Genomic DNA, 13,356 nt, shown 5'->3' with positions numbered 1-13,356 from the left:
GTTTCCCAGATTCATCGCTAACTTAGAGTCATCTTATTCTCCTTCACTCCTCATATGCAGTTGCCAAATCTTGTGATTCTACCACCACATCATCTCTCACATCTGTCCTTTTCATCCTACTCACATGGTCACAGCTCTAGTTTATGCCTTCATGACATCTCACATGGATGGTTTTTTAACCTGGACTATTGCAATAGCCTCTTAATTAGGTTGTAAAAATCAAAAGAGATAACGTAATTATAGCTAGGTGGCAAAATGGGATAGAGCACTGGGCTTGGAATCATGAAGACTCATCTTCATGAGTTCAAATCTGGCCTCAGATACTTACTAGCTGTGGGCCCCTGGGCAAGTCACTCAACCCTCTTTGCCTTAGCTCCTCATCTATAAAATGAACTGGAGAAGGAAAAGGTAAAGCACTTCAGTACCTTTGCAAGAAAACCCCGATGACTGAAATGACACAGCAACAAGAATAAAATCATAGACCTAAAAGCAGCATGTATGCGTGTGCGTATCAGCTGTTATCATTACTAGACTTCCCTGTTTCTAGTCTCTCCCCTTTCCTATTTATCCTCCAAAGTTTCCATGGTTGATATTATTCTGGCAAAGGTGCGGTCATGTCACACTTCTGTTCAGCAAGCTTCAGTGGGTCCCAGCTGCCCGAAGAATAAAATACAAACTCTTACAGCATTTAGAGGCTTTCACAGCAGGGCTCTGATCTCTGTTTCCAGACTGATTTCATACCATTCTACCTCATAAATTGCAGCCTCATTACAGTCTAGCAAAACTGGACTTCTTACCATACATGCTATTTCATTTTCCAATTCCCCCTCTTTCAAAGGCTCACCTCCTTACTTTGTCTTTTTGGAATCCCAGCTTGCTCTGCAGTGCAGCTCAGATGCCATCTCTGATTTAAGGCTTTTCCTGATACCCCAGTTGTTATTGCTTCCCTACCCCCAAAATTATTTTGTGTTTACTTATCTGTGTACATATTGCACTGCCCTGCAAAATGAAAGCTTCTTGAGGGCAGGAACTGTGTCATATTTGTCTCTGTATGCCCAGCTTAGCACAATGCCTTGAACAAATAGGTGCTTAATAAATATTTGTTTGAATTGAATTGTTTGCCCGGTAGATAAAGCAATCTTGGTGAACTGGTAGCAATACCTGCAGATGGGAATCTGAGATATTTCACAACCATGGAGACAGGCACAGGATAAAGCAACAATTTATAAAATTTCTACTTTTTAGAACTTGGAGACCAGATCTGGTTGAATCATATACACCTCCCCACAGATGTTAACACATGTAACTAAGGGAAACCAAGGGAACAAAGGGATTAGATCTGCATTTATGAGTAACTGTGCGGAGGTGTTTTGCTAGGAATATTTAAGGAGAAGTGTAATAACTATTGCCTGCAGCCCTGCTGCCTTTGGGGAAAATGGTATTATTATTAAAGAGAATAGACCCAAGTAAGTCTTCAGGGCACTAGGGAAGTAAAGTTTCGCCTTTGGGTATCCTGGAGCAATGGTGTGTGCTCCACTGTGGGGCTGAGCTATGTGGTGTAAAGTCCCCAGCTCAGGAAGCACACAGGTCACCTGGTGAGGTGCAGTTATGCTGATTAATGGTGAGAGAAGGCCTGAATGGTAAAGAGGCACAACGGCAACAGAACCCTTGGGGACTGGTGGCCTGGCCTGGGATAAGGAGTTAAGGGTAGAATAACAGGCTTCACTTTTCCAAGGCAATGACCTCCAGAGGGGCATGCTTCCTCCATAATGTGGTTCTTTCCACCTCAGAGTTCTATATCTGCCCTCTGCGACCTGGTGTGACAGCCCAGAGAGGAAGTGCACCCCCTCATGTCATCATCATCAGGCAAATCCCCAGGAGCCCTATGCTAGATGGAGCTCTCCCTTAATTATCATTTCTAATTTGTTAACAAGTCTTGTAAATCCCATCTCTAGAATATCTTCCATATTCATCCTCTTTTATCTATTTCCATTGCCGCCATTCTGGCACAGGCCTGTCTGACCACAACTTGGACTATTACAAAATCTTCCAGGTCTTCCCACCTTTATCTTTTCTCTCCTCCAAATTATCCTTCATACTCCTTCCAGACTGATCCTCTATACACATAAATGGGGTTGTGTTGCTTCAGTATTCAATGTTGAGGTAGTTGGGTGGCAAAGTAAAATAGAGCACCGGATCGGGAGTCAGAAAGACCTAAGTTCAAATGTGACCTCAGACATTTACTAGCTGTGCAACCCTGGGCAAGTCACGTAACCTCTGCTTGCCTCAGTTTCCTCATCTGTAAAATAGAGATAATACTAAAACAGTCCCTAAACTTAAGGCACTCACAAACTAATAGGGGGAGAAAACATGCAAGCAGCTATGTACAAGTAAGCTAAATATAGGATAAACTGGATATAATCTTAGGAGGATGGAAGGTCATAACATTATGGAGGACTAGGAAAGGTTTCTTACATAAGGTGGGATTTTAGCTGAGACTTGAGGCAAAACAGGGAATCCAGGAAGTGGATGTGAAGAGGGAGAGCATTTCAGGCATGGGAACAGCCAGCAAAAATGTGAGACTCTCTAGGTCTTGTTTCTTTCAACTAAATTTTAAAGTCCCAGAGTGCAGTGACAAAGTCTTTTACTTTTCTTGCATGGTGTTTCTCTCAAGAACTAGTATAATGACATATACTTATCAATGAGCCAGAGAAGATGAGGCAGGAAAATTACAGCTAAGGAAAATGTGACCCTCAAACAATAATGACTAACTCAAAAGCAATACATCAATCAATCAATGAAAGGCTCAATGCCAACAATGTTTCAATGCAGGCAATTTTTAAGGGTCAAAAACAAAATGCCTTTCCTCATGAGCTTTGAAATCTTGTTGGCCAAACAAGATGAATAAATATAAAACAATTACAGAATAAGATCTATAGGCTCTAAGTGGTAGAAAGCTGAGAGAGGTTTATATAGGGCAGAGAAATCACAAAATGTTTTGCAGGGGAACATAGGACTGGGCTTTCAAAGATGGGTAGGATATGAAGAAAGGAGGACATACAGAAGGGGACAACATGTGCACTAAGTGGGGAACATAAAAGAAACTGTCTGGACTGAAACAGAGAGAGGACACCTTCCAGGGATTACAGGCAAGTTAGTTCGGTTAGAGAGAGTGAGGCTTAAAAGGTAGGCAAAAGACTTTAAAATTCTAACAGGAGTTCTTAAGCAAAGAAATTAAATGAGGAAAGGAATGTGTCAGGCATTACTGTCTGACAAGCTGGTTTGGAGTGATGAGTGACTACAATCAAGAAAACCAAGAGATTTGAAATAACTCAGGTATAACGAAAGGAGGATCTATCCTGGATGGTAGCAGTGGGAATGGAGAATAAGGTTGGGGGAGTCAAGAAAGATTTCACAGAAAGAATGCCTCATTGATTGACTGAATATTGAGTATTAAGCTAGTTTCTAGATAGACAGAATAATGTTCCCACCAATAGAAATGGGCAAGTTGTAAAGAAGGGCTAGTTTGGAGACAGAAATAATAGGCTGGTTTGGGAGGGACCAGGTCTGATACTACAGCAGGTAATCCACTTGGAAAAGTCCTATAGGCAGACATAAATGTGAAACTGAAATAAAGGTAACTTATCAGAGATGATGCAACATGGCTTTGTGAACCATCATCATAGAAGGGATAGTTAAAGCCTTGACAGCTGACAAGCTCCAGGAAGAGAAGAGTAAGGAGCAGGGGACAGAGCACTGAGGGACTTCATAGTTTGGGACATGAAAACAATAAGAAGAGAAAATCTTGACTGGACAAGGTTTAAAAAATCTAAGAAGGATGTACTTTCAGTAAGGAATGTTCCTGCAAATGAGGCACTGATGTTAAGAATCATTAATACTGAAAAAAAAGACTGTGAGTGTTAACCTTCCAGAACAGATTTCACACAGTAGTGTGGATGGGTGTTAGGATTTTAGTAAGGATAGGTGGATATAGTAAAGATTTTAGTAAGAAGCAGTAGATATGGGAGATAAATTTGAGAAATATGAGTAAAAATGAGAAATCTAAAGAGGGGTAAAGGGCATTGGGACAAAGCAGGAGTTTTTTTGTTCTGTTTTCTTAAGACATAGGGCAGATTTATCTAAATTTGAAGAGAGAAGGAACAGAGCCAATGAAGAGGAAGAGAATGAGGATGCTAAAGAAGAAAAGATATTCATGGGATCAGTGTTCCTGAAGAGGTAGAAAAGGATGGGATTCAGAGAGGACAGATGTTTGGATAGCAGCCCTTTTCCACTGGCTTCAGGGATTTAGGGGGAGGAAGAGGGTACTCTGAATAGGGTTTCTTAGTATACATTTCCCCTGAGTGACTCTCTGCGCTATTTTTTACTCACTCACCTGCATAGGTGCACCTTGAGATTTCTCTTTCCAGGATCCATGGCTCCTCTCCTTGCTCCAACTGGGAGATCATATTGGGTTTGGAAAAGGGATACCCTGAAAGGGAAAAGAAATGGAAAACAGTCATTTGTGGAAGGATAAAATCATCTTAGAATTCAATACTGGCCTTTTCTTCTTCAGGAAAGAAAAGTAATGATATTAGGAAGCCCCAGAGTAATGCAAAAGGACCAATCAAAAGTACTCATCATCATGTTGCTAGAAAAAGAGAGGAGATGATTTTAACTCAGAAATGTAATTTGGCTCATAATTCTCTCTCCTTGTTAAAAGAATGGGAGCCTCCCACATTTGTAGATGTTTTTAGTGAGACTTTTGGGGAGAATTCTTCACCTACGTAGGTGACTGGAAAAATGTATATGTACAGTAAAGTGTTTATGTACAGCACAATGAATCAATCATACCCAGTTCCATAAAACAAAGCCCTTTCATTTATGAACAGGGAGCAGAAACTTCTAGATTCTTAATTGCATATTGATCACAAATCTTTAGTTTCTGTACCAAAAAAAAATGCAACAAAACTCAGCTAATCAAATCAGAAGATCCACACTTTTTAACAATGGAGAAATCAAAGAAATACAAATAGAAAAGTTCAATGTCATGGGAAGAAACTGCTCTTACCTAGAAAAACCAGGTTCCTGTAGTTCTCCAGCATCACCTCCCTATACAGGTTCCTCTGAGCAGGATCCAGTTGTCCCCACTCCTCCTGGGTGAAGTCCACTGCCACATCTTTGAATGTTAAAGACTCCTGAAATATCAAAGTCAATTTTATTGAATAACAGTATGTAAAATTTAATTACTTTTTCTGTCTGTCCATATTTATTTATGAGTTCTTTTAGTAAAACTAAAAAGTTAGTTTTACTCCTTTAGATTGTTTTCAATAATTCTCATAAGTTATCATATCTAATTTTTCTAATATTCTATTCTGAGTCTTAGCTTGTTTTTGTTTTTTTATTATATTTTTCTACATTGGAGAGAGGCACATTGAAATCTCATATAATTACTGTCTTACTACCTAGGTTTTATGTAATGTCAGTTGGTTTTTCCTCTAAGTACTTCTATACCATTCAGAACATATATAGTTCATAATGATATCATTTCATCATTTCTGATATCTTCAAGCATACAATAGTTTCCTTTCTTGTCTCTTTTAATCTCTTCCATTTTTACTTTTGCCTGAGAACAAGACTGATAAAACAGAATGCTCATATTATCTGGTGAGAGTTAAATTCAGAATAAAATAATAATAAATACAGCTACTCCAGGTCAAATCTACCAAGTCAAAGAGAAGTCACAGTATGGTTTCTGCTCCCAACTGGAAGGACTGTGGGGAGATGGACCCAAGATAGCAGGGTGGTAGGGGGCAATGTGGTGAGCTCCATTCCACAAAGTTTTCCAAACATATCTAGAAAATGTACCAGACCAAATCCTGATGGGAAAAGTCAGGAAAAATAACAATGAGTCATCTGGACAGTCCAGCTTAGCATAGGGGTACAGAGAGAGAGTTCTCTGGACACTGGAAACCAGGTTGGCCAGGAGCATGCTATATACACAGCCCTCCAATAGCCAGAAAGAGCCTGTGCACTAAGGAAAGAGGAAGTCTTAAACTCCTACTAGGACACTACTGAATTCATAACGGGGTACTTCAATGGGAAACAGCAATTTTGTCTCCTACTACCTACTTCCGAGTCAGAGATCCAGGGCAGACTGAGAATGGAATCTGTACAAAGGGGTGGTATTCCTCATTAAGGAATCCCTGGACAGCGTACCAAGAGAAGAGGAAGTCAACACCAGCAGCAGCAATGTAGCTCATACCCTAAGCTCAGAGTACTTTCAGCATATAGCCCAGTATGCAGAGAAATAATCAGGGCAGGACTAGACAAAACAGAACCTATAATTCTGCCACTTTGAGCCAACAGAGCTTTCTAGATGGTTAATGGGAGGAAGTCCAGAAGCAATCTACTCTTACACAAAACCAAACTGAGGTTCAGAAATCTGCCAAGGTCAAACCAGTGAAGCACCAATTAGACTTTGCCCTTGATCAGATAATTTTGGTTGCACTGAAAGCTTGCATATCACCAACCTGTCCCTAAGATTCTTGAACAACACAACACTCAATAACTCAGCCCAGACCCTTTTACCAGAAGTGCCAGAGCCCAGTCCTAATATCAAGTCCGAAGTCAGTAAATAGGCTGAAGAAATGCAAACAAAAAAGAACTCCACTATAGTGAGTTATTATGGTGGCTGGGAAGCACATTACACAAACACAGAATAAGAAAATGATGCCAAAACATCTATAAGTAAAATCACAAAGAAAAATAAAGCTTGAGCACAATTCAACTAGACTACCTAGAAAAAAATGAAGCAAGAATTAAAAACTGTTTTTATACATGAAATGAGAGGATTTGAGGAAAAAAATTAGAAGAGAAATGAGAGCTATGGAAGAAAGAATGGAAAGGGAATTAACAGTTTGTCATAAAAAATGTAAGAGGTATAAGGGCCCATTCCTGAAAGTTAGGATGAACTAAATAGAAGCCAACGATTCCATTAGACAACAAGCAATCTATTTGTTCATTTTTATTTATTTAGTATTTTGATTTTTTCCAATCATGTGCAAAAACCATTTTAGACATTCACTTTTTAAAATGTTGAGTTCCAAATTCTCTCCCTCTCTCCCTCCCTATATCTCTTATTGAGAAGGCAAGAAATTCAATACAGGTTAAACAGAGATAACAAGCAATGTTAAAACAATGTCAAAAGGGTGAAAAAAATTAGAAGAAAATATAAGTTATTTCATAGCAAAAACAACTGATCTGGAAAACAGATTTGGGAGAAAAAAATTTAAGAAACACTGGACTACCTGAACATCACGACCAAAAAAAGAGCCTAGACATCCAATTAATAGGACCTATTTCAAGATATCTTGAAAGAAAACTACTGAGATCCCCCGGTCATCTCTTGAAAAAAAACTTCAAAATTAGAACTCTCTAGAACATCATAGCCAAAATCCAAAGCTTCTAAGTAAAAGAAAAATACTGAAAGCCGCCAGAAAGAAAGAATTCAAGTACCAAGGAGTCACAGTAAGAATCAGGATTATACACAATTTGGCAGGAGGAGAGAACAACTTAGAATATGATATTCCAGAAAGCAGAAGATAGGGGCTCACAACCACGAGCTTATACAGAACATGTATCATGAGCATGATGTCACAGAGGGGAAAGTGGACTTTTAGTGAATAGAATACTTCCAAGTATTTCTGATGCAAAGAGCAGAGCTGCAGAGAAACTCTGAGGTTCAAACACAGGAGAGAAGAGAAACATAAAAAGGCAAACCTGAGAACGATGATAAAAGACTAAATAAGGTTAAACTGTTTACATTTAAATGTGGAGAAATGACACGTGTATCCTTTTAAACTTATCATCTTCAAAATCCACAGAGAGAATCTAATTAGACCAGGCCTGGGAATGGTTCTATTATGTCTTGAAAATTATAAGAAAATAATGGAAAGGGAGGGGAAGATGACTACATTAGGGATGGGGGAAGGTAGGGGAACGTAAAAGAAAATTATCTCACATAATCAATTTGTACAAGGAAGGGGTGGAGAGGATCAGCTGACACCTCCATCTGAATTGGTCAAAAGATGGAATACACACACACACACACACACAGAGAGACAGAGACAGACAGACAGACAGACAGACAAAACTGGGTACAGAAAAAAAATATTTCACTTAACAAGGAAATAGGAGGAAAAGTGGAGAAATGAAGGGAGGGAATTAGAGGGAGTATAGATAATGAGAAGGAATAGTCTGAAGTAAAACTCACTCTACAGATAAGAAAATATTTCTAACTCTTTTTGAGGTGGCAAAAGATGGGAATTTGAGAGAGTGTTCATAAACTACAGAATGGATAAACAAGTTATGTATATAAATGTGACGGAATACTACTGTGCTGAACTCTTATCAGCAAAATGACTAACCAGGATTCCAGAGGACTAATGAGGAAACATGCTACCCATCTCCTGATAGAAAGGTGAAGGATGCAGAACGTAGAATGAGACAAATATTTTTAGGACATGACCAATGTAGACATCAGTTTTGACTGGTTATAAATACTTGTATTGGGTTCTGCTTTTCTTGTGCTCTCAATTGGAGTTGCAGGGGGAGACTGAAGAGAAGGATATTGGCTCATTAAAAAAATTTTTCTTTAATCTAGAGTTGGGTTTCTCAAGGCATGATTAGCGTTAGGACAAGGGGGTATTCCAGAACAGAAGCTAGTGCAGAGTTGTGTTGGTTCACCAAAGAGTTTATACAGAAAAGGGAGTAAAGAGTAGCCAGTGAAGGGATATATAAAATGATATATCTCTTACTAAAGGGATGGTTTCTGAGCATTTTTAAATGGAAGCAGTAACAACTAAGAGGTATTATGACTTTAAAAAATAGATCAAGACAGACTACCCTTACTACTCTCTTATTTAACAGAGTTATTAAACTGGTAGATCATGGAAATACCACAGTCATAGATTTCAGCAAAGTATTTGACAAAATTTCTCATACTATCCTTGAAGACAAGATGGATCAATATGAGCTACACAATACTACAGTTAGGTGCATTCAGAACTGGTTGAATCACCAAAATGGAGTAGTCATTAATGACTCCCTATCAACTTAGGTGAAGATCTCTAGTAAAGTTTCCCTAGAAATCTATTCTTGGTCCTGCTGCAAGTTAACTTTTTGCTTTTAACAACGTGACCATATTGACAAGGTGGAATATCCATAAAAGAATGCTCATAAGAAGAAGGAGACTGGACATCATGCCATATGAGGACTTGAGAGATGCGCATGTTTGTCCTTCGTTGCCAAAGAAGACTATGCCATCAGAGAAATAATGACATGACTTGCACTTGACTTTGTTTTGAGTGAGGGAGGGCTGTGTAGGTCACCAGCCTCACTTCTCCTCCAGAGCCATCTGAATCCAGTGATCAGATATTCATCAGGATGACTAGAGAAGGCCCAGGATGAGGCAATTGGGGTTAAGTGACTTGCCCAAAGTCACACAGCTAGTGAGTATCAAGTGTCTGAGGTGAGATTTGAACTCAGGTCCTCTTGACTCCTGGACTGGTGCTCTATTCACTGTACCACCTAGCTGCCCAACCCTATAATCTGAAAGAGAGAAGAGTTGGGGATATGAAAGTTATCTTCAAATATGTGAAGAGATGTTATGGGGAAGACAGATTTGACTTGTTATGTTTGGTCTCAAAACGAAAACTAGAAGGAAGGGGTAGAAGTCGAAAGAAGAGAAACTTTGGGTCAATGTAAAGAAGAATTTCCTAACACCCAGAAGTATCCAAAAGTGGAATGGGAAGCCTTGAGAATTAATGGACTCTCCTTCACTGGAGGTCTTTCAACAAGACGGATGACCATTCATTAGGGATGTTCTAGAGGTAATTCTATTCCAGCACAGGGTGGATTAGATTATTTCTAAAGTCCCTTTGAACTCTGTAATTTTGCTTTTTAACTATAATTATTGCTACCACTATTAGTAGTAACTACAATAACAATGTAATACACAAGGAACATACTGAGGATTTAAATATCCTTTATTTTCCCTATTCTCTCTTTAAGAAGACGTTAGTATCTATTTTTGCATCTTGCACATTAAACTCATGAGCAATCCCATTTACCTTGTTCAGGGGCATCCTCTCCAGATGGGACCTTCACTTTGCAATTCAAAGCTGCATCCCTAGCAAAAAGCTGGTCTCAATCACTCAGACTGTAAGCTTGAACATTCTGCTGAGAAACCCTGTGGGTCAAAGATATCAGTTAGAGACAACAGGAAGAACTCAATAGCCTCAGACACATAAACTCAACCTCATCCTCATCACCCATATCTAATCAGTTACCAAATTCTGTCAATTTCATCATCATATTCCCTTTTCTATATTCTATCCTGTCTATTCCTATTTTGATCGCCTTCATACAGGCCCTTACAACTACCCACCTATCTGGTTTACTGAAATAGCCTCCTAACAGATTTCGCCACTTTCATACTCTCCCCATCCAATGCATTCTTCAGACCACTGCCAGATTATTCTTATTCATGTAGATCTGATCAGGTTACTCCTCTGTTCTATACCATTTAAAGGATAAAGTCCAAACTCCTAATATCTTGACACTCAAGGCCCTTTAAAATCTAATACCACCCTACCCCCCAAATTAACAGGTGACATAACAGCCCCAGTCACACAAAAGGAGGCTCTGGCTCCTCTCTAGGCTATTAGGTCACTTCCCTTATCAGACCAAGAGGTCTACAGAGAATAAAAGTCGGATAATTTGTTCAATAAATACCTGAGAGGGAACATGATGCACAGGCAATCACACCAGATCTGGAGTCAGGAGACATTGGTTCAGATCCTAATGCTGACACTTATTAGTTGTATGACGTCTTCTTAGAGCCTTATTTTCTTCATCTGCAAAGTTAAGATAGCAATATTTTCATTACCTAACATATGTTTTTTGAGGGAAAGTGGTTTATAAACCTTACAATGCTATAGAAATGTCAGCTGTCATTATTATTACTTCCATCAAATACAGGTTCCTAGGGCCAAATGGACTGCACATGAAGTCATATCCAATCACAGTATTTAGTTTCAACTTCTTTTATGCATTATCATATTCTATTCATTATATGTTGTATCCCCCTACTAGACTGTAAGGTCAATGAAGGCAGAGACCATTTTTATTATTCATAAAGGTATCTGGTACAATTTTGAGCACAGGACTCTGAATGTCATACAGAATTTTCTCCTGCCGCACCCCACACCCCTTCCCTAGCTAAATAGATAGATATGTATTTTATTTAAACATATGTGTGTGTTTGTGTGTTGTCTCACTAAGAAATTGTGTATGTTATAGAGACTGTGATTATGTGAAATTTTTCTTAATTACAATTAATAAAGTCACTATCTGGAAAATAATACTCCTTTAGCTGAGACAAACTACAAACATTTTTAAGTCCTAAGTCAACAGGTACACAGTCTAAGGGAATTGGCTTCCTTTGCTAAAAGTAGAGGCTTTACCAACATTTCCTAGTGAATGTTGATATATCAAGAGATAAATGATTTACAAAGAATTGTAGGATTGTGTAAGTCTTTATGCTAGAAGCAATTAATTTATACAAGAATAGTCACAGAGAAGCTATTTTTATAATGATAAAAAAAAAGAAAAAACTAGCAATAGGATGGAAATAACCAAGTTAACTGCATTTTATTTCATGGCTATGAAAAATGACAAATAGAAGCATTATATCATACATAAGCAACATAGAATAAAGGAAAGGGCACCAGACTATGAATCTAAGTCCTGGGTTTGAGTCCTGACTATGCCTCCAGTTAACAGACATCAGATAACTCATAGCATAGTGCAGTGTTAAGAATACTGGCTTTGTAATGAAAACACCTGAGCTTAAATTTTGATTGTGCTATTTACAACCTGCATAAGTTATTTCACCTTTTAGGGGCTTAGTTTCTTTATCTGTAAAACAAAAGCAATAATACCTAGCTACCTGAAAGGGCTATTGGTATATAAATGAGTGCTATTGCCATTCTGGAATCTGTGACTCCAAAGTTGTAGTATTTTGTATTTGTTACATACAGAATAATTAATTACATGGTGATAATGAGTTTCTACAACATTAGTTGGGTCAGTTCTCAGCTAGCCTTTTTAATTTGGAAGTTTGTCAATGTTTATACTCAGAGTCTACTACTCTGAGAACTTAAATGGCTTTCCCAGGCTGACCTAGCTAACATGAGTCAGAAGCAGGACTTGAACCTAAGTCTTCCTGACTCCAAGGCTGTCACTCTAAGGACTACTCCATGCTACCACTGATAATAATGGGTAGCAACAATAATAATCATTGTAGTATATTAATATCTGTAGGATCGATTCTAACTGCGTAGAAATGCATATTTAAGATTATACCAGAAAGCAAATAACTAAGAGTGGGGTTTTTTCCTACAAAGTTAATAGTTTGGTTTTTTTAAGTGACACAACTGCCTTTTATATTCTGAAGCTTAAAGTCACCCAGGAAAAAAAGCACAGAAAAAACAGATCTCCAGGACATCAATAATAGCAGCACATTAGTTGTTGACTAAGCCAGAATTCAGTTATTTCAAGCTGTGATATAGTATAGTCATCAGGCTTTGTGGTTCCAATACTATCACTTTCCAGCTCAGCAATCTCTAGCTATTTCTTTTGCCTCTAGGATAAAACATGAAGCACTCTGTTTGGCACTTAATGCCATTGACAATCTGGCCACAACCTATCTTTCCAAGTTTATTACACACTGCTCATATTTACAAACTCTACCTTCTAGTCAATCTACTTCTTCAGTTTCCCGTAACCATAAATGCTGTTTCAGTTCCTGTCATCTTATTTTTGCAAAGGCTTTCTTCCCAGCAGAAAAAAGAGAGAATCACTTTTGTCTTTGTACCCCAGCGCCCAGCACAGTGCCCGGTGCATCCTAGGCGCTCAGTATTATTGGTACACTGGATCTTAGTCCCTCACCTCAGCCTCTCTCCCTTCCTGCATGTCCAGTTCAAACATTACACCTTACAAAAGAATCTTCCTGATCTGCTTCTTCCCAGTGTTTAGTGTCCTGTCCTCCATTATTCTTGATTTATTCATCTTTGCATATAAAGATATAGGTAAAATCCAGGTCAGGGTATCTCTTTTTTATCTTAGGATTCCTCAGTGCCTAGCACAGTCTCCAGGAACACGGTAAAGGTTTAATAAATATTTGTTGAATGAATGAATCTTCACTCTGTCACTGATTTACTGTGTGACTTGGCTTAAATCACTTTCTGGGTTTTAATTTCTTCTATCAATCAGTAAACACTGATGAAGCCCCTG

The 13,356-nt window shown here is 38.5% G+C and overlaps 1 protein-coding gene across 2 annotated transcripts in view; it reads right to left on the bottom strand.

Annotated features, from left to right (window-relative positions):
* The window catches only part of LOC140519184 (uncharacterized), a 67,722-nt gene that overhangs the window by 44,708 nt on the left and 9,658 nt on the right, over positions 1-13,356 (bottom strand). For both annotated transcript variants that reach the window (XM_072631992.1, XM_072631993.1), the window contains exons 2-5: positions 10,795-10,916; positions 10,131-10,249; positions 5,069-5,195; positions 4,394-4,489 (exon numbers count right to left, since the gene is read on the bottom strand). In XM_072631992.1, coding sequence (XP_072488093.1) covers positions 4,394-4,489; positions 5,069-5,195; positions 10,131-10,145 — 238 coding nt within the window. In that variant the 5' untranslated portion in view covers positions 10,146-10,249; positions 10,795-10,916. The remainder of the gene's footprint in view (positions 1-4,393; positions 4,490-5,068; positions 5,196-10,130; positions 10,250-10,794; positions 10,917-13,356) is intronic.

Source organism: Notamacropus eugenii, chromosome 1, assembly GCF_028372415.1.
Source record: "Notamacropus eugenii isolate mMacEug1 chromosome 1, mMacEug1.pri_v2, whole genome shotgun sequence".
Taxonomy (NCBI): Eukaryota; Metazoa; Chordata; class Mammalia; order Diprotodontia; family Macropodidae; genus Notamacropus; species Notamacropus eugenii.
This window is presented reverse-complemented; position numbering and strand designations above follow the sequence as displayed.